General features: G+C 40.3%; 2 protein-coding genes across 3 annotated transcripts; one reads left to right on the top strand and one right to left on the bottom strand.

Annotated features, from left to right (window-relative positions):
• Nucleotides 1-5,337: 5,337 nt before the first annotated feature.
• On the top strand, nt 5,338-20,360 carry LOC6611499. 2 transcript variants are annotated; one of them, XM_002036004.2, is made up of 5 exons: nt 5,338-5,484; nt 6,220-6,763; nt 15,521-15,623; nt 18,947-19,472; nt 19,582-20,360. In XM_002036004.2, the coding sequence occupies exons 2-5, from the start codon at nt 6,326-6,328 to the stop codon at nt 19,730-19,732; spliced, it is 1,218 nt and encodes a 405-aa protein (XP_002036040.1). In that variant the 5' UTR covers nt 5,338-5,484; nt 6,220-6,325; the 3' UTR covers nt 19,733-20,360. The 2 variants fall into 2 exon arrangements, with proteins under 2 accessions (XP_002036040.1, XP_032583126.1); XM_032727235.1 differs by having other exon boundaries at nt 5,338-5,601.
• Nucleotides 20,335-21,912, bottom strand: LOC6611498 (UDP-glucuronosyltransferase). The gene is made up of 2 exons (XM_002036003.2): nt 21,257-21,912; nt 20,335-21,205 (listed from the first exon to the last, which is right to left on the bottom strand). The coding sequence occupies exons 1-2, from the start codon at nt 21,910-21,912 to the stop codon at nt 20,353-20,355; spliced, it is 1,509 nt and encodes a 502-aa protein (XP_002036039.1). The 3' UTR covers nt 20,335-20,352.
• Nucleotides 21,913-22,651: the final 739 nt, after the last annotated feature.

The following is a 22,651-nucleotide window of genomic DNA, read 5'->3' as shown; positions in this document are numbered from 1 at the left end:
CACGTGCACAGCGTTCAGGATTTTGGCTTTGAGTCAAACAACTCATTCTAGGCACCAAAAAAGTGGATCGAAAAATTCAAATAAATGCGAAGAAAAGAAATACCCTCTCTTTTCATAAATACATGATTTACTTGCTTATCGCTTGTGATATGTTTAATGTATTCTATATGAGGATTCCTCGGTCTCTTTAAGATACTTTTTTCTAAATGTTATGGAACTTTTTTCATGAAACTGCAATGAAAAGTTCATTGAAAATACGCATACCCCGCACAAGTATAGGGCATTTTTTACTGTCCTCAAAAGACCCCACGCAACGATGCGTTGAGCTTGAACTTTGCGGTTGGGAAAAATGTAAATAAAAGATTTTCCTCCTCCGATAAGGAAAAAAGTCGGACAAAATCAAAGCATATCTTGCGGCGTCCGGCGGAGGAAAAAAAGACAATTACTGGATCCCACTTTTGAAGACAACAAACAAACATATCATGGCAAACAAAGGTCACACACAGCTGAACTTTATTGTGCGAGAGGAAAAGAACATTTTGGGGACTTATGCAAAAGACATTAGATTAAACGGGAATTACATAAAAATAGTGAACAAAATACTTGAACGTTAGCTATCTCATTTCTTCATTCGAATTTTATGAGTATACATCTATGATGCACTTGTAGACTTTAAAAAATTTACAGAAAACCTCATAAAGAAAGTGTAGCTTGAGATCTCTTTGAGTCAGTAATCTATAAAACAATCTTTGTGCACATGAAAATGTATTTGCAATCGGATCGCTTGAGAACTTTGAACTTGCAGCTGAGAAATGGAAAGCAATAACAAAAGATAGCGCTATAGTCGAGTTCTTCGACTATCAGATACCCATTACAGCCAGTGGGAGTGCGACAAATGAATTCAAAAGATATTTCTCGACTGCGGGCTTTTGTGTTCAAGCTTTCTAAACTTTCTCAGACAGACAGGCGAAAAGATCCTGATCAAGAATATATATACTTTATATGGTCGGAAGTGCTTCCTCCTATCTGTTACATACTTTTCACTGTACGAGTAACGGGTATTGTAAAGTAGCGAAATCACCGAATTGACCCAATTAAAAACTGCAAAATCCCTTGGCCAAGTAGGCAAAAATAAACAGCATTAATCATCAAATGCAAAGCAGCCAAGAAAAAAGGTGGCACAAAATATACGCAAAATGCAGACACTTGTTGCCTCCCCCAAAAGAAAATGCTGTTGGGAAAATTGCCAGGGCGAGGAAAATGGGAAAACTGACGTCGAGCAACTGTCGCCAAATTGGCTTTGGCTTGGCGCCCCCGAAGAAAAGGAAATATATATATATATATGTATATATATATATGCATATGAGAAAATAAAAACATTAGCACAGTTCGGGATGTTTTATAACCCCAGCATATGCCGCAAAACCAAAAGACACCAAAGTGCCCGCAAAATGTGGCAGAAAATATGTAGTTTATGTGGTTTGCGATGCCATCTAGAGATAGCACTTTGGTTGCCCTATAAAAATGTGAAGAGTACTAAAATTCGCAATATAAAACCATATAAGAATGGACTTGGAGGCTTCAAGATATGAAAACATGCAACATTAACTAGCTTAAATTGATCGATGTTAGTATTCAAAATTTGAATGAAAAAGCTGGAAAGCCAGCTTTTCGCACCCGAAAACACTAACAAATCCGCCAAGAATTAGTTCTAGCCACTGCGCGATATACTTTCTTTTTGGCCGGAAGACATAAGCCAAATAAACACTTGCGCTGGCTGCCAAAAAGAAAGCCGAGCAATTAATATCAATGAGAGCCCACGCACAGAAAACCGCAGAAATGGCATAAAAAGTGGCCGCAAGAACGGCCGGCAAATAATGTTGTCGTTAAAAGAATAAACCACAAAGGGGACGGCCGCCGCCTTGCATCATCGCCAATTGCCAGACGCTATAAAAAATAGCTTTGCAACTTGTGGCGCGATGCCACGCCCCCGTCGCGCTTCATACATATGTATATGCCTATATATATATCGCATATAGCGGGTACACATGTCTCATCGACTTCGTCATGGCCTTTATTTTTAGGTTGCTGCCTGCCGCCGTCTTGTCTCGTTTTTCGATTCGATTCTCTGCCAAATTATTCGTACACTGCGTTTGATTTACTTGCAAATTCGCTGGCACAGTTTCCCGATTTCAGTAGGCCAACCAGTCAACAACCAGCTGGCCGAAACGGCTGCGAATTGGCCTTCTTTATCGCCACCTTTTGGGCCGCATAAAACAGCAAACAGCAAAACCAGGCAATTTGTCGTTGCCACAATCTATTAAGCCCTGTCGTGGAGCATAAATCTCGCGGCTCCTCTGGAGCTCTGATTATTTGTTTATTGTTTACACACCGATTTTTATTAATGGCTTTCAAGGGGAAAGGAGCGCACACCGAGAGTATTCAAAGCTAAGCCCTTAAAATGGTCAATACAATGAAAAAAAATCATTAACATACTTGTAAATCGAAGCCCACGTTTTGTCACTTTATCTGAAACATGGCCCATGGCGGAGTGAAAAGATGAGAATACGATGAACAGGATCACAGACAAGTTTGCTAAAGGATTAAGTGCGATTGACATAGGAGAATCCTGGCGAGAAAAGCTGTGATGAACTGGGGTTTGAAAATAACTTCATATATATCCTTTAAGCGCATCACCAATACCCATTAATGTATCAAGCAAATCATCAAGCAAATATTCTGTAATTTTTCAGAGTGCAGCGAGCAAAGTGCAAATCATGGGGATTAGCTTTCCCAAATATTCACACGTCCCAGGTCGAAAGATCTCGATGGAGCCATAAAAGGCATTTACAGATATTTGGTCTAGACAAACAACAGCCACAAAGACAGACCAGACACATTTTTCACTTTCACTAATTGTCAATTCTGTAGCTCCATCGAAGGAAAACAAAACCGCAGACTGAAAACTGAAAACTACAAGCTGAAAACTGGAACAGGCCGTCTTAAAAGGGGGGAAAATGGGGGTCTGAGTGATAAGTAAGTGATCGCTTTTGTCAGCGCCCTCGCAAAATGATCCAGAGATTAAGTATCTTCTCATATGTGGGAATTTCAAGACTGAGGTTTGGTTGAATCACTATCATTTAGTGCCTTTTATTTTATTAAACGAAATATCGTACGCCAATTAGTGGCGCAATGAATTAGGTGATATCATCAGAAACAGAGACAAAGACAAGATGTAGATAAGCTCGACGTTCGCGATTAGCAGATCTACATATTTGTTACAATATAGCAGCTTTTAAGTTTCCACTTATAAATATATATATATACAATTAATATCAGAAGAACCTAAAAAAAACTCACACTGATAGGTTTGATCTTGTAAGAGAACAGGAAGTACAAAAACAGCAATATGAAAATTTAACAAAATGTGTTTGCACAGACGGAGGTGACGAACTAAAAATTCGGATCAGGCGACACATATGCAAATTCCCGATCGTGGGTGTCTACAAGAAAACTCGAAATTCGGGCAGGGGCGGCGAAAACTTTTTGAGGGGGGGAGGGCCAAGCTTTTGGGGGCGGCGTAGTGGGGAAGTGAGTGCAGAGGACCGCGCGACATAGACGGTCGCATATTTCCGCTTGGTGTTGAGTGAAAAGAGAGTAGACAGCTACAAAACAAAAAAAATTCTTTGGACCTATTAAAGATTATTGGCCTGGTGCGAAGTCAGCTACGCCCACGAACCACGCCCACTTGTGGCAGGGCGGGAGCATTTGAGTGTTGCACAACAAAGTGTGAACAAGGAATGCATGCCTATGATGATGATCTCAGAATACCCTAACAAAATCCTGCCAAGCTGCCAACTAATTACAAAATGAAATTTAAACTTACAATACATACGGCATTTCAGTTTTTTATATAGGCTTAAGTTATATACACCATTTAATAAAATATTAAAATGTATAAATTTATATATTCACTACATTTTATTGATCTTTTACTTATAATTTTTAGTTATTGAACATTTTTTGGACTTCGTTGCATGTATCTTAACTTACACCTTGTTTCATATGTTCTGCCTTAAATGGACAGACTGATATACCCAAAACGAAAGGGTATTCAAGTGTGTGTGTGTGTGTAGTGGTCCGACCATGTTTCATCGGAAAAAGGGGTAAAAACTTTTTGTCAGCCCGACTGATTGACGGTAGCGCTGAAAGCTGTTGTCCATCATCAACACCAGAGAACTGAGAATGGAGTAGAAATGCCCCCAGTCTCAACAGAGAATTCCCGACTTAGAATCGAGGAATGAAACCCCAGCGCCTGGATGCAGATCTGCTCGATTGCCACGCTCACTTGACAGATATCATTAATAAGATTTATGGGCTATTAGCAGAACCAGCCAGTGGCCATAAATAAGACGAATCCGCGAGGATTCCAGTCCTCAACGGCCAACGTGTTGACAGGCGGAGCAACGTCACCAGCTGAATCTCATCGTTTGCGTGTGCATTTACATACGAAAACGAAATAAATCCCAGCTAAAAGTGTCTTACCAATAAGCATTCTTGTAATTTGCCTGCAAATGAGGCATTTAAGTTCGCCGCGAATCACTTCTATTTATAAATTGTGTACCTAGATAGGCAATGGCTAGAAAAAGTATATAAGGTGTTAATTGCACGTTGGAATTGAGATCTCTGTTACCATTAACATTAAAACATCATAAAAAAAAAAAACTATTAAAAAAATCTTTTTATTTTCTTTTGCGTAACGCGTAGTCAAACATAGCGTTCCCTCTTGTAAGATACTATTTTTGTTTCACAATTCATCGGCCAATAAATCATCAAAGTCAGAATTAAAATTACTAGCAATTCGGGTCATTAAATTGTAAAGTGTACAATTGATATCCCATATATCCTGTAGTTACTCAGCTAAATGATGTTAGTGGTACTATAATTGCTCATAACATATTTAAATGAAACGTTTGAAATTTCCCCACACCAACATTTACGGACAAAAAGGACGAACAACCGTACATCCTGACGAACACGGAACTGCCAATCTTCAATACTTCAATACATTTACAGATCCCTACACAGCCGAAATATAAATATAATCATTTACTCCACGAGCTAGAGGTATGTACATGTATGTATGTAATTACATTAATTGGTATAAAAACGATAAGTATGCAGATCATAAGTAAATGTACATTGATGTCGGGATGACGTCACTATGGCAATCTCATGAGTGCTTACTCTCCGAATCTCTGTGAGAGAGCAGAGCGCAAGCTTTTTGTGGATCGCGCGGCTGTGAAACGGCCATGCCGAACAGTTGTACGGTGGAACTCGAAGCGATCGGTCGCATGCTCCGTGAAATTCAGCACTCAAGCTTAATCCTTTGAGACCCAAACGGCGTCCTTATAAAAATTAAGAACTTAGTGAAAAAATAAGTGCAATTAGTTATAAAATAATCCCTGAGATAGTGTGCAACAGGTTAATCCTTTGTTAATATTTTTAAATGAAAAATTAATAGGCTCATCGAAAACAAATGAATTGTCAAAGTTGATGAGCACAAATTTAATTGCATTTCACAACTTCGCGTAAAATTCGGTAATTGAAATTAGTTGTAATTTAAAGTTAGTTAAAAGCCGGCTTTTAATTAACAACTGGGTGTACAAAATTATTGAACAAAACAAATAAAAGGCCTTTTTGCAAGTGATGTGCTTGTTTTATGTTTTTGAGCAGCGGCTTTAAAATGTTTATTGTCTTTCTGGCAATGTCTAACATTTTGAAAATCGGACAGCCACTCAGAGAAGTGTAAATAAAAAACGATTGAGTAACAAGTTGTTTTATTTTGTATTCCGATATTTTTGCATCAGAGAAAACGCCGGTTCTACGCAGCTGCGCGTTAAAAGCAAAGGCGTGTGCCAAAATACAAACATTCAGCTGCCAAAAATATTTAGCAACTTGTTAGACTCGAAAAATTCCCTGGCAAGTTGGAGCATAAAATTATAAAAAAAAAAGTTCTCGCAAAGTGCAATTAACGGAGCAGAAAAAACACAATGCAAATAAGCAACTATAGAAGTCGAAAATAAAGTGAATAAAACAAAATGTTGGTTGTAAAAAAGTAAAGCTATTTAAAACGTACACAAAAACTCTACGAAAGTGAATAAAATTAATAAGAAGCCAAGTGCCTAATAAATGCGTATTTATTATTCTTATTTGCAGAAAGCAGAATATGAGGATGCCAATATAGAATTATCGCGATCGGAGTGCTAATCAATTACTTAAAAAAAAAACTTAGAACAAATCTAAATAAATACAAAAATATTTCATGCAACATTTAAATATGAATCTCGGAATACGCAATCTCGTGCTGGCGTTCATCGCCATTGCATTTTGGAAGACGACACACGCTTATTCCAGTTTTCCAACTGACATAAATAGCAATTACTTCGACGTGCGGAATTCGACCTTGCCCATGACCATGACCACCTCCCATCCACAAACCAATCGTCCTCTCGCTCGCTACGTCCTCCCACCAAACGAGTTGCATAACGCGGAAGAGGACGAGGAGTCCTCTGACTTCGAGCAGTACTCCGAGGATCGGGCGGTCCAGCGGGACAGGTCGTACCTCATCCGGTTGATCCGCAGGCGCGTGCCACGTGATCAGGCCCCCCAGCAAGTAATTCTTCAGGGCCGCAGTCTCAGTGGCGTCCACTGGGGCCAGGGCGACGACAATCATCTTAGCTCCGATGCGGCCGTCGATGGGGTGAGTACTGTATCTCTAATCTGGGGACCCACACGATGGCAAACACTTCGGGTGAACCATAAAAGTTAAGTCCTGCTTACTCACCCCATCCTATTTTCTCATCATGACAGTATCGAGACGGTCAAATATTTATTTTTTATTTTAATGTTAAGAAACTTATATGAAGGTAAAAACGATAAGAAAAAGAATTTACGAGTAATTCTTGTTGAAGGATCTAAAAAATTAAGGGAAATCGAAATGTAGTATCGGTTTATAAGCTAAAAGAAAAAAATAATATAGAATATCTGATATATGTGAATAAATTTCCAGAAATGAGTCACAGCCATTTTTTTTTTCTGATTTCTTTGGTCGACTCGACTCTCGATGAGTTTGTCAAGTATCTGCAGTAGCTGCAACTGCTTGATGCGCATTAGAATCGGAATGGGTCGGATCGCAACGAGATGGCTCACCTTGAACCCCACAGCGACGGGTGACTAACCCTGGGACTGGCAATCGCTCCGTTCCAATCTGCGATCTCCCAGCGCTCCACTAACCCATTGCGGATCGAGGATCGCAGAGCCCACCCATGTGGCTCGCCAGTTCGCCAGTTCGGCGAGAGGAGTTACACAACGGCGTCAATTATGAAACGTGTTGCGGCAGGTAGGAGCCACCAATTTGGTTAATAAGCCAATTTGGCGGTGTGCAAACGGTAGCCAGCATTATGTCCACATCCAGATCCCGATCCCGATCCAGAAGAGAGATCTCTGCCCAACAATCGCTTTCGGTTTCACTTTCCGGCCTGTAATTGTGCCGATCCGTTTAAAATCGACAAAGGGGCGATCTGCAGAAGAACCTGTCGCTCTGCTGTTTCATTTTTTATTGCATGTTTTTTTTCGGCTCCATGGCCGACAGCTGGTTGATGGCAATGAAACGGGTTGCAAAGGGTCTTGGGATGCCAAAGACATGACTTTCCGTTATGGTGGTCCCTCGTTAATTGGCCTAATTGACTTGACAACTTGCAACGGCTGCCGCCCTTTAGGGGAAATCAATCGTGTCTAAATATATGGGATTTACTCTGTTTAGGAACAATTTCACTGATTTACATTGATTACTCGTAATTGAGATCGAACATCAGCAGTAAGAGTCATTCAATACTCATATGAGTTTATTACCAATTAATACAGATTTCTGAGAAAAACGCGTCAATCGATTTTGTAGAAGAAGGGTTTTGCCAAAAAATAACTCGATTGATTTATGTCGAAATAATGATAGATCGCTTACTTGTTGGTCCCAAAAACAATGCTTTTGATAAATCTTGGAACTGACACAGGGGCTGATTAATGTTCGAGAAATGAGCATTTCCAATGAACTTTATATAATTGAGATCTCTTACAATGCTTGGTTTATTATATCATTGGCATGCAAAAAAAATAGTTTTCTTTTTAATTTTTATTTGCGTGAAATTCGCTAGAATCGACAATCGACAATATTGCGAAAGGTTTAAAAGTATAGCGTTGGATTTCCCCAAAGCTGGCGACAATCATTTTTAGATTCTGCGATTAATCGCTTATCAGCCCAAGGCCGTCGCTTTTATTCCTCGACGCAGAGTCTGTGTTGGATTTTCACTATTATCGCTTGCACATTTGAATGTAACTACACTCATAAAAAAAATCATTCTCGACGATTTCGATTTGAATATTTTTGAACTCCAAATCTTGCCAAGATCGAATCAGTATACTCAGATCGAAATGGAACCTTTCTCAGATTGCAAAGAAGGTTTCTTCTCATGAGAATAAGTGATGTCACCAACATCGTATTTTTCTGGGTGTGTGTATGAGTGATCCAATCTCATGCAAAGGTGCGATAAGGAGATATGGGGAAAATGGGCAATCGGAATGGGAGGGGGGTTGGGAGGGGTGAAGCTTGTGGCATATCCACTCAGGCGGCATAAATAGCTTATGGTCTGTGGTCATGATTGTACCTTGATATCCCTGATATCCCTGCTCCCATTTCCGACCGCATCCTTTGACCTCTGAAAAGAGGAATTTAATATCTGCTCGTTGGAACTTTGTACTTGGTACTTCCCCGACCACACCCACTTTCCGTCCGCCTTTTCGACCTGGGAAATCGCTGCACTTGCCTCTGAGCTCGAACTCCCCACATGCCATTTGAGTTCTCCCTGTGTGTTTACCTTTGCCTGTTTGTTTGCCAACGCATTCCGTGTGCATAACTGCACTGAGATTAAGAACTGCGAACGGGCCCTATATGTTGGCCAAAATATTCTTTTGGCACCTGGTAAAAATAACCCTGCTCGTATGAAAATGTTAATATAAGCCACGCAAATGGGTCAGCAACAATTCTAGCATTGCAAACAGCTTGAATGCGAATCGATTAATCATCAAGAACTTATGTGCTGCTGCTGGAACAAGGTCAATAAAATGTAAATCTGCACTCGTATTTATAGGCAAATGTGCGATTAATATAACTTGATCTGGTCGCTAGCACACGGCTCACAATCGTACAATAGCCATAGTTGAATGACTAGAAAATGCCTTTATCAACACGGGCTTAGAATAAAAGGAGGTTATCTGCGGCAAATAAATAGCTGGCAAAGAATGCCTGAGAATGGAAAGCAGACAAGATAGCACTAAAACTATTTGCTCTTGAACTTACTGTGATAAGAGCTATAATACTCAACTGATTAATCAACAGCAATCAATTATAGCAATTAGTTCTTTTGGTTGACATTTGAACACAATAAATTAATCAATTATAATCAATTCTGAGATTTTTCAGTATATTCGCAGGGTACTTCGAAAATAAAATCATTTCACTCTCACTTCGACGGCGCATCAAGAAATAAACAACAACGTTCTCTGCGCCCTATAAAATTCTATAAAATTTCTATCCCCAGCAAATCTGTGTTGACTCCGTCTATTGCCACACAGAGTTGAACGATGAAATCAGTTGCCACGCACCAATACGAATTTTGGGGATAATGTAAATGTCGACAAGATTTCTGATTTATTAGCAATATTTTCAAAGAGTTGAAAAAAGAAAAGAAACTAATGACGGGCAAATCGGCTTATGACATAATAGCAAACAGCTTTCGGGCGGTCTACAAAGTACTCGTATGTCAGTGATCTGAACGTGATTTATGGTATTTCACGCGGAAGCTCTCTGCATATTTATGACAAATCTATAAAGTTTTATGTAATTAATTTCTAGTCTGCGACACATCGCCCGCCTAATGAACGGGAACAACTAGTCGCCAAAATGAAAAGAAAACAACTTGAGAAAAGGTGTAGGGAAACTCGTCGCCAGACCAATAAATTATGTGCAAAGAGTTCACGCATTTCGGCGGCCGGCCATAATTAAGTGGACGCGACTGTACGGCTGGCTGATTGATCGACGGCGACTTGTTGGCCATTAAACGGGGCATGCGCCAAGAGTCACGCAATTAAGACCCACCAGCGAATATAAATCATGGCCAAGACGAGGCCTTAATACACTCCACGCGAACATAAATCATATAAATTTCTTTGTTCTAAATGTAATGGCGATTTCTCCCTTCGTTCGCCATATTTTCCGGGAAAGTACACGATCCGGGGAAAGATGAAAGACATTGTAAAGAATTTCTTTATAAATCACATTTTTGGACTATTTATTTTGAAATTCTTATTCTATATATATAGAATAACTCTATTATTTGTTATAAGTTCAGCGGACTTAGTAGTACCCATCTTCTCTACACTGATAAATCACCGATTTCCGTGTTGTCCATCTTTTGTTTGCACACGAGTCTCGCAACAAAGTCAATATTTCCTTTTCGTCAGTCAGTGTATCGCCTTTGATAAATTCAAACAAATTGCAGATTGAAAAGTCAATCTAGAGCAGGCCAGACAAGTCGGGAGATCGGCGGATCGACGGATTGCTGGATTGCTGTATTGGTGTGGCAGCTACGTTTCAATCTCTTGGGCAATCTAGCGGCAATCTATCGGTGCGTGTGGGCGTTGCAATTAGAAGAGGCAGACAGCCCCGACACTCGCAGCCCCTCTCAAAGTCCAATCCCCTCAACTTTTCCCAGACATGTTCTGCGATTCGACGTCTCGACCGGCAATCAGTTTCTCGATCGATTCCCCTGACGATGACGACGACGACGACGACGATGATGATGATGCATCAGTTCACATTTCCGGCATTTGCCGTGCAACTGCAACATGTTGCAGCGATTTTGTGTTGCGAATGGGCGATTTAATTGGTAGGCGCCTTCTTGACTCGCTAACGCAGCAAGTGACTAGGGATGTAATAGGATTTATTGAAATAATATAAGTTGTCTTTATAGAATTCTTTTTCATAGGTTTTATGAACTTGATTTAGCCTAGCAACCTCTTCTATGAACTTTTTTTCACTTAAGTTATCTTATTAGTTTAAGCACAAAGCATAAAGAATAATTACAATTACAAGTTTCCTGACCCTGATTCCTTTAGATTTAAGCGCGCAACCCTGAAAGCCGTTCAAACCGCTCCGTTCGGCCTGTTCTGTGGCCAAAACACCACCTCGCTGTCATTGGCATTGGATGGATATTATGGCCATTTATGGTCCCAAAGGCGGCGTCTTGCTTTCTGATTTCTACTTTCAGCCTTGATGCTTTCCTTTTGCCTGCTTTCGTTTTCGCAGTCGGCCGAACGCAAACAAATATAAAATTGTCATAATAAACGAGCCTAGCAGTCGCGGCAGATTTCGCGGCTACGCTCGCTCGTTAAAAATTAAAAAGCATTTTATACAGCCAGTCCTTTGCGCATTTCGTTTTCGCTTCTCTTAAATACTTGGCGCGCTAAGAAATATAAAATTGTATGCGCTTTTAATGCGAGTAGTTTCAATTAAGATGCAAAAAAAGGAAAAACTACGAGTAAATACGCAAAGTGTGGCCGATTTTAATTACTCAAGTTAATGGTTGAATTTTGAAGCAGATCGGTGAGTGCCCGCCTAATTGGCACTTTTGTGAAAAAACGAAAAAAAAACTAAAGCAAACGCAGTACAATAAGTAAGAGAAGCACCCATGTCATATTAAGCATACGCCATGTGGTCCATCAGCAATTTCCGCTTTACTGTGCTGTGCGTGTCTGGGCCATGTTTGTATTCCTAAAGAGAAAAACTAGAATTTCGAGGCGGACATTTGCACAAACACTGCTCGCTGCGCTTTTTCATACATTTTTCCATTTTCCCTGCTTAGCTTTTAGTCAAATTGCTATTGCTACATTTGCATTTCACGGCATCGCATTCAACGCAAATTAGTAAAACACAAACTGAAAGGCCTCGAAAACTGACTGCCCACGAACTGCGGATGCCCTAGAGAAGATAATATAGCAATTCAAAGGAAAAATAAATGGGACATTCCGCTCTTTCTCCTTTCATTTTATGAGTAGTCACATGAATGAATTGTATTCATGCTTTTCAATGAAAGATTAGCAGTGTAATCATTCAATGAACTCGAGCCACTGAACTCGGAAATACTACATTGAAAAATAAACGTATGTGCATATCTATATGTTATTGCAAGTATATGAATTCAAGGGATCTGTGGGGCGATCTAATCTAATTTACACCCAAAAATCATGTTTGTCTGTTATAACTGAAATCAGATATATCTGAATATAATTTATAGATTCATTGTTCATTGAATCGTTGTAGCCTTCTGGGTGAAAATTCTAATTTAGCTATAGCGATTCATTATGAATATACTTGGCCATTTATAGTTGTGCGTTTCAATGGGGAATCGTTGGAACGAAAGATAACGAGTGGAGTATGGCCATGCACATTTAGTTGGCCCTGTTTGTTGTACTCTCTTTGGCGAGAACAAATATTGGATTGTACTATAGCTCTACGATGCATTCCGGCCCAACCGTCCTGCCCTTTTTGGCCCATTATGCACCCCCTACCTCACACCCACCGCCACTGGTTTGTTGTTGTTTATTTGCACAGTTGTTGGCGAATTTGTTGGACAGACTTTTTGTGCCGCCACTGCCACTGTTGATGAAGATTCTCCAGTTTCTTTTTCATCTTTAGCTCATTCACGCATTTTACAATCCGCACAGTGGGCGGCGGGGGAAAGGGGTATTTAATCTTGACCAGGGACAACACCTTTAAGCCCTGAAGTTCGCTGTCAGTGGCTTATTTCTGTAACTACAAAGGAATACACTAGTATAAATAGTTTTAATAGTGATTTAAAGTAAATGCTTATTCCATATATTTTACAAGCTAATCTTATTGATATGCTACAAACCATCTTGAATTTAAAAATATTATTTTATTTTCGTTTTCAATTGTAGATTTTATTTTAGAGTGTAAGGGACGGGGGATCATAAAACAGGGTACTGGGTGCGCTATTTGCATTTGGCTCATAACTCTTTTGATTGCAAATAAACCCACGACAGGCTCTTTATTATTGTTGTCGCTGCCGTTGTTGTTACCTTCTGGCTCGTAAAATACCAAACACAAGTCACACCCACGCCAGGAATCCCAATTGAGGCTAAACAAAAAAGGTGCGGAAAAAAAAACAAAAGTGAAAAATAATAAAGAAACTGCTCCTCCGGCCAAAGCATCCTTCAAACGCTCAAAACAGAACAAGGGGCAAATGCAAATGAAGTTTGGTCTCTTTACTTTTTTTTTATTATTATTATTTTCTATAGAAGCCGAAGCGAGCCTAACGAAAAAAAACACTGTTTTCGAATCCTGTCAACCAAGCAGACACTTAATAGCTTTTTTTGTTCAGTCGTGTGTCCCTGCCTCAACTTGGTTTTTACACTAAGAAGAAAAGGGACTAACTACTCAACATACTATTCCAATTTCGATGCACATTTAGGTGATTCTTGAGGCGATCTAGCTTGTAATGAAACTATAGTCTCATTGAATCTTTGAATAAACATGTAATGTAATAGATGTTCATGTATTTGGAATGTTTTTCTCACCGTGTAGTGCAGCTCCGGTTCCTGCTCCTGGGATTGGCACTCCAGATTGATGGTAATTCGAGGGGAACTGCGGCGACTGAGGAGTTTCCAGAATAGGTCGGGGGAGTCGCCAACTGCCAGCCTGGATGAAATGGTCGTGTCATGGTTGAGCATGCGTAATGAAGCTTAAGTAGAACTGGTTATAAGAAAGGAGAGCTGAGGAATTGGCTACATTGTATAAAAAAAAAAGAAATGGGATTGGATAGGAAATGGGATGGAGAGATTCCAGATACGATTCGAGTGACTTTGATGCGCATGGGCAAAACGATCATTGCACTCGAGGCAATCCTATTGAATATAAACAATTAAATAATTAAAGTTAAACTAGAAACATGTCATTTTATGTTGTCTAAATTAATGGATTAAATCAAATTGTCGAAGCAAAGAAATAACTTCAAATTACAGGGCACATATATTGATTAATAGGGAGCCTGATCCTGCCAGGACCAAATGTCCTTGCAGGTCCTTGCATGGCATTCATTAAGCCCCCGGAAAAGTATAGCTTATGCATCCAAGCCATTAGCTGACATGACTCGGCACAACCCTCAATTTCAGTTAGCCAGCGATCTGCTCAGTTTTGCAGCCATGAACATGGACCCTTCCACCCATTTCGCTGGCCATTTCACTTAACGCTTTGGTGACTCTGCTGGGAATGCGAATGGAGTTGTATGCTGGCTGCTTTATCCTTTCTGCTCCTGCCGGTGTCATTTTTCTTACATGCACACTCCATTTATTACACCCAGAAGGCAGCCACACCCGCTTTTCCGATTTTCCCGTCGCATTATGTATCACTTATATGCATGTCGTTAGTTTTCATGACATTCGGGACGCCTTTTTGGGGCTGGGAAAAACGTGGGAAAAGCAAGTGCATCCCTTTGTTGAAAATCGATACGTGCGAGTGTGTGGCAATGCAAATTGTAAAAGTTTTCCCCACATCCGCTGCTGTTCCTCTTTGAGCTGTAAGTGATAGCTTTTCAGGTGCTCTCAGGTGTGGCACGCAGTTTTCACTTTGCAGCTGCACTTGCAACCCTCTCACCCCTCTTTTCGCTTGGCTCTCTGTGAGTTGTGTTAAAAATCAGTTAAATAAATCAAAATTGCTGCGTGAGCACCAGTAGCCGGCATAAATCAAAAGGCAATTTAATTGCACTCGCCCTTTGTGGAAAAGTATGGAGAAATTTATCAGAACATTGCGGCTTTATGTTGAATTAATTTAAAAATATTTTTAAAAGTGTAGTTTGTTGTTTTTAATAAGTATTTGTATCTTATTTTTGTTTATCTTCCTCGATTTAAGTTATCTTTAAAAATATTTCCCCCAAGTAAATATTTGTCAAAAAAATCTCCAGAATAAATGAATGCTCCACATGTTGTTTCATATAATACTTGATTGGGTAAATATGGGAAAAACATTCCTGTATGCTGCCTGTCACATGACACAATCCAATTTATTAGCTGGTCCATATTATTTGCCGCCACGTTTTTACTCCTAGAAAAAATGGCACAAATGTTTTAATACTTTATGGGTGAAAAAATGCATGTGTAACAGCGGAGCTACTGCACATTGTGCAATAATAATGAAAGCAGCAAAATTTCGCTCTCTCAGTGGAAAATATGGTTACGTGGCCGCAGGGCAGCCAAAAAAATAAATAAAAAACCGACTATAACCATAAATAAAGAGTTGGTTCGCACATGTTATGTGAACATTATGACCTATCTCTTTGCAATATTATGGTATTCTAAATTTTCCATTTATTTCTTTTCATCAAAACAGAGCGATGACTATCTATCAGATCAATCGGGCGAGTTGACAGTGTTGAAAGAGCGAATCGCAGAACAGAACTCCGTTGAAAAGTTGAGGACTATCAAATACAACAGTGAGTATGAGTATGAGTATGAGTATGCTACCCTTTAGCCCTTTTTAAGATTGCCTCGTTCGGGGTTCATTGGGGCCATTAATGGTGAACACCAATCCCCTCCTCGCCCGCCGGCATCCGTGCTGCAAATAGATGTCCGAGGCGCCCGCCCATGATCATCACGTTCTGGCCATAAAAAAATGTGCTAAGCAAATGTGCTAAACGAACTCTATGCGATTCTCTGGGCGAAAGGGCCAAACAAGCCGAACAAAATGCCATGAAATGCCCTTTGATGTGGCAAAAGGAAGTCGAGGCAAACAGTCGTGTTCGCAATAATAGGAGCATGCTTTAAATAGTACTTGCAATTTCTTAAGCTGCTTAACCTTACAAATATTTCCATCCAATTAAATATTTAGCATATTTTCTAAAGTAGCATGTAACTTCTTATGCCAACCTTCTTACTAACTACTAACTATTTGGCACTCCGCAACTGTGGCTAGATCTGCAGGCAATCCCAGTTGTTTTTCCTGTTATTTATGACAATGGAAATGAAAATGACTGTTTTATCCTTTGGCACGTGACTCTCCACATGAATGATGGCAAAGCAGGGCGCAAATGTCACCAGAAGGACGAGTGGAAATTCAGGCAAGAGCTTAACTCACGCACTTTACTTTCTAACCGTAGGAAAGTGAGTGAAAACTGCACCTCAAGGAGTTGAAAAATCACCCAAAAGATGCGTTTTTCCCATTTTTAGTTACTTGGGTGATGATGCATCTGCACTTTCGTTGCAATTAAGTTGATAGTTTGTTGTTTTTCGTTTTTTAAGGAGGAGGGAATTTGAGACTTCCACAGATCTAGCCAATTACTTCATTAAAAGACACAAGGCTAAACAAAATCCACACGGACACTGAGAGAAATATTTATTACTTTAAGTTAGTTGAACATTTGTTAGGGCTCTACTTCTTTCTAAGAGTTTTATGAAAATCTTTCAGGTAAATAAAGCAATAATTAAATAAAACAATAATTATTTAGATTAGTTCCAATTCTTTGCTTGTTTTTTTCCAGTGTATTGGCAATTACGAGACAACCACAAGCTAACCCAGACCCCTGACAATGAAATGTGAGCTCGGCCTGCCTCAATATTTTTGTATCTCCACCCCCTTTCCGCATTTTCACCGCCTTTTGCATTTGAGTGGAAAATTGTCGTCGCTTAATGGGCGCGAAAAGTGTTGTTGGGAAAACCGTTAGCAAAAGTCGCGGAAAGTGTGTCACTCGGCCTGGGAAATTGTCAATGGAAATAATGCCTGTGGATGTCGCTGTAAATGCCTAATGATGCAATTTTCTTATCACATGCGATATGTGCAGCTACAGCGATTTTTGTTGATTTTTCGTTGCAATTGAGTTGCACCTACAAATATTTACTCAAGTATGCTTCCATATGGGAAATTCACTCTAACTCCGCGGAATGCAGTTACAAAGAATAACGTTGATTAAACAAATATTAACGTTGGATATCGACAACGCTTTAAAAGCAATTCTTAAAATCATCTAAATACATATATAAGGTTTTATACATACATATATTCCCTGCAATACTCGATTCTAAAGCTCATTAAACGCTTCTACATGTTTGTGCTAATTTAATAAACTTAATTTAATTAAATGATTGGAATTTCTCTTGCGATTTCCTTCGGTAATATGGTGTATAACATTCTGTAGCAATCAAAATGGCTTTATTGGCCTAGCACAACTGTGGTATTTTCGGGGATCTTCCCCCAAACCTCATCGCCTTTGCTTGTTGTCCTGAGATTGGCCCACATTTTCATTGGCAGTGCCATCAAGTTCAAAGACAGCAAAGCAGACTTTCAAGAACATTGCAACATTGCCCCCCTTGTGGACCACACACCCCGCACTCCCCCCATTTTCCAGGCCACCGCGCCACTGAAAGCCCTGTGTTTTCAGTACTCCTGGCTTGTTGAGCCAGAGCCCCTTGAATTATTCATGTGGCTGTTGTGGCTGAAGCAGCTGGAGCAAACTCTGAGGCTGGCCAACACCTCCTGCCTCGTCCTTCCGGTCGCCACTGCAACCTGGGACTACCACAAATGCACTGAGGCTAAATGTGATTTCGAACTACTTGGAATTCCATCATAGTTCCCAAATTCCCGTATAAGCAGCCCCAAAGTAGCATTATTCGTTTAATATTATTCTTGGAACAAATCTTACTCTGTGTAGATGGGTCCTAGTATTTTGTGACAGTGCAACAATAATACACACCCATTCCCTGCCAGCGCGCTCGTTATGTTGATGATTCAATCATGGAGCATTTATGAAAATTACATGTGGAGTCAACCGTTGATTCTCCCTAGGAGATTCGCCAGCAAAGTTGTTCTCCCACTAGGTGAATGAATGGGGACTGGGACTAGGATCGGGGATTAGCTCGGCTAACTGAACATTGGGTGGTCTTTGAGCAGGCTGCTCCCTCCGATGGCCGCCAATCCGCCTGCTGTCTGGCACTTTATGACCGCCAGACGGACGAGAAAAAGTTAATTCCGCATGCAAAGATCGCTTCTGGATGTTTTTCTTTTTATTTTTTTATGGTCGTGACAAAAGACGATAAATAAAGCTGGCCTGCAACGGTAAACTTAAGCCAGCCAAAATGGCCTTAAAGGGGCAATCTCCAGCAGCCGATCAATAAAAGAAATTGCATCTCGCTAATGATCTTAAGCATCTGGCATCGCAAAAAGCCAGTGGGCGATTGAAAACGCTACCGAATCGCACGCGAAACGCGCGCGAAAGGCATTGAAAACGCACGACAAGAGAATTTCTGGCAGTTTACTGAACTCACCGATTTTTTAGTGGGCTATTAAGTAACAAACCCGTCGACTGGCTATTCCAATGACACACATATGCATATATATATATGTGTTTATGTCAATAGGTTGCATATAAAAATTAAACATTTCAGGGGATTATATTCAAAGCAGCAGGATGCATTTTAGTGCCTTTAGCTGTGACTTGCATGCTTGCAGTGATCATAAAAAGTATTTCAAAGCTGAGTTATAGCAACCGATTGGAATGCTATTGGAAAAATGCAATATATGCAATATATGCACATTGGGTAATTAAGCATTAAACATAGCACTTACATTTAACTTCCGTATGTAAACTAACAGCAGTAGTTCAATGATATTTAATTCTTTTACTATTTTTAATTAGAAATTTCTATAATTATATATAGATAAATATTTTGTTGCAAAAAGTATATGTATACAGCCTTTCTTATCAGGGGTTTTGAAGTTTGAATAAGCTTTATATTTATAAGCTTTATATGTACATATTTTCAGATAATCGTACCAGGGAGCTCAAAAAAAAGTTCGAGGCGCACCGACTGCTGATGGCAAAGGAGGGTACCTGCCGGGTTCCAAGGCCGGAGGTGGTCCACATCACGAGAGAAACGGACACGTTATACTCGCCCCGTGCCACGATCCTGCACAGATGCAGCGACAAGGTCGGATGCTGCAATGCCGGTTGGACCTGCCAGATGAAGAGGAACGAAACGGTGGATCGGGTGTTCGGCAAGTTGGATGGCCGTTCCTACGAGCCCATCGTTATCTCAATGGAGAACCACACGGAATGCGGATGTGTGAAGGTGGAAACGCGCCGGAAACGAAGTCCCATTTGCCTATGCCCCAAGCACTTCAAGGACTTTAGCTGGGCGGGATCGCGTGCGCACTGGGAGAACGAGGAGCACCTGGAGCTGCGTCTGTGGGAGCGGAGGGAGCAGCGGTGCCGATGCGACTGCCACCTCAGCGACGACACATGCAAGAGGCTGAAAAACGGCGTGGAGGGATTCTCGGTGATGGAGCGACGGTGAGTTCAAGTTATAAGCACTTCCTAACCATTTTTTGTCAGTATTATCCTTACGTAATGCTCTAAGTGCCATTTACTTTTGTTAAAACACCCATTTTTATCGTTTCAGCCGCATTCAAAGTGGAGAAGTCAGTCCGCCGTTTTGCAACTACGGGGCATATGATGTGAAGAACGGTCGATGTCCGCGCCCGGGTCTTCCAAATCGGAATCCCAATCTGCAACAGCATTTGCAGTCGCGGCGTCAGAATGGCAAAAGCTAAACCAAATTCCCATTGAAAGAATGAAAAGCCTGAACTTATATCTACATTTTATAAAGTTCATGGCATTGAAGAAAAACTGCGTTTAAAGATACGCAATGGCCATAGAACAAAGAAATCCAGAAATCCGAACTGATCGTTCGGATAAGCGGGCAAACTAAAGGCATACTATGTTTGGTTGTTAGTATTATGAGTTATAATATTATAATATTAAAGACCGATTCAAATTCATATTTGGACCAAGTGATTACTTTACAGAAAATAAACTTAAAATGTACTCTTAATTAAGCTGAGTTTAAGATGCCAGTGAAACTAGATAAAATCAGACATTGGGAACTGAAAGTATTAGTTGCTTCGGACATTTTTTTGAAAAAGTCTACAGTGTTTTATTTATTAAAATCATAAGAATCTGTCGAACTCAAAATCACTGTAGCGCTTTCATAGAAAAGGTCTTAAGTAACTGTGATTTTCGGTCCTCTTTAAAAATAAATTAAATAGATTCCCAAGTTCCAATCAGAAGTATTGACAAACAACATTCGAGTGTACTTAAGTTATTGTCGATTAAGTTGACCTCCTAGCTACTTATTTAATATATTTTTGTATCCAATAAAAAATACGTCTAGTCACAGCACGCGATTTACTTTTCTGAGTATGGCAATCGTTAGGATTAAGAGCCCATAAACTATGAAATAAACATCGATGGAGTGATATTCGATTATATTCAGTTGCCTGGCGGGATTGTACAAGTTTTTAGCTCCTTTATGCCGAACGATGTACTCAATCCAATAAGTCACCAAATCACTGGAACTCACTGGACGATCGCGATACAATTGAGAAGCCTTCAATATAGTTTCACCATAACTCGAATCGCTAAGCATTCTAGTAATGGCCTTCGCTAGTGTCCAATGCGTCAGATTGTTGGTGGATAAGGTCAATCCCCAGTTCTTGGACTGCATTCTCTGAAGATTAGCTCGTTGATCGCCAATTAAAGGTAGTCCCAGCATGGGCACTCCGTAAAAAAGAGCTTCTGAGACACTTCCTTTGCCTCCATGAGTGATGAACAATCGAACCTTGCCACTTTGCAACATCTGCGATTGAGGCCACCACTTGGCGACTTTCAGGTGGGGATAATCCAAGCTGATGGCACTACCATTTGGACCATCGTAGGTCCAGTAAACGTCATAGTCCGGAAACTGAGAAAAAGCCTTTGTGAAAGTCCGCACCAGTTCTTCAGTGGATTTCCGCCAAGTGAAGCGAGTGCCCAAACTGAAGATGATGAGAGATCGATTGCCAGCTGATATTTCAAGAGGACTCTTATCCAGCTGTTGCTCTAGGACTATACCTCCTATATCCACCATACTGGGAATAAGTGGAGCTATGGGACCCTCGCTGATCATGTGATGATTACTTAAAGCCAGAACCACCGACCGGTGCATGGTTTCAAATCTGGGATATCGAGGTTCGGGAAAGTGCAAGCTAAAAAGAAATTCTCAATTGATCGCTAAACAATTGTGTTTAGATACATACCGGTAGATCCTTGCCAGCACTCTCCTCGCCAAAACCTCCATGAACTTTTCCCACATTCCAAAGACCCAGGCCGAGATTCCACTTCTCTGTTGGCCATCATACGGTTGTGGAACATACCAACGCTCCTCGGGATTACCCATAAGGCTGTTGACAAATCCAGTTGGCTGTTGGGTGGAAACTATGGCCACTGGACAGTTGAAATGCGCAGCCACTCCCAGCAGATGATCGTTGAAATGATAGCCCAAGAGGAGGAGATCATAGGGAGTATTAGGTTGATTTCTGAGAAACATCTTCCACTCCGGCAGATCAAGTAGATCTCCAGAATGCCCCAAACGCCTAAACATCCGTTCCAGGCGCGGAATAAGGTCCGAGGAGGATACTTCCTCTTTTGGCTGCTGCCAGGGAATGTAAATGTGTGACACATTCCCCCGAATATCTTGCTCCTCCAGTGGCAATGTGGTGACCAGGGTTAAGTGGTGACCCCTCTGCAAAAGGGCGCGACATACCGCCAAATGGACCATTAACTGCGACTGGTGCACATTGACAAAGAGACCCAAAATGTGATGGGATTCCACAGGGGCGGGACTATCGGCCAGCAGGTAAATGCCTGTGTAGCCCATCCACAGAAGTGACCAACTGATCGGCGAACGCTTCATGACTGAGGCGCCCTACTCAAATTTACATTAACAGCTAATTAGCAGAGTCTTACGGACACACCATAAATCAATCAAAATGATAACAAACGATTGGGTTACCCAACGACATCAAGTCGAAAACTGTGGCGTCACGGCGCTGACCCATCAGAGTCATTAACAAATTTAACAAAATCAAAGAGCACAGTTATCAAAAGTAAGGAACACCTTTATTAGATAATATTTTATTCATGTTTTACATATTTATTTAAGTGCTTAAGTCAGATCATATTAAGCCTTTCGCCTTTATGTTTCATCCAGTTCATGCTTACATATATCAAATGTATCGCCCATTTTTACACTTACATTTTTTGAAAGTTTTGATAGGGGTTGTAAAATATGATTATTTTATTTATTATCTCCAGAATGCCCCCAGTACAAAACAGTCTTTATTTTAGCTGTGACACCTTTTTTGGCCAAGTTATGAAAAAAACCCCGATTGGAAATATAAGATTTTTGACAAAATTTCTTTTTGTTCCATTTTCGTAAAAAAAATAACGATTTTTCTTCTATATCAATAAGAATAGTTGTCCAAAACTGGAATGTCCATATGTGTTGAAACCTGGAAGATCAAAGAGTTTTCAATTTTTTGCAAATTTTAATGATGGTACCCCTAATCGAAAATGCGAAAATTTGTTAAAATTTCATTTTTTAAAAATAATATAAATAGTAATAGGGATAGTTAGCTATGTTTATTAGCAGT

This window comes from Drosophila sechellia, chromosome 2L (genome assembly GCF_004382195.2).
Source record: "Drosophila sechellia strain sech25 chromosome 2L, ASM438219v1, whole genome shotgun sequence".
In the NCBI taxonomy this organism is placed as follows: domain Eukaryota; kingdom Metazoa; phylum Arthropoda; class Insecta; order Diptera; family Drosophilidae; genus Drosophila; species Drosophila sechellia.
Note: the sequence above shows the minus strand (reverse complement) of the source record. Positions and strands in the feature narration are given on the sequence as shown.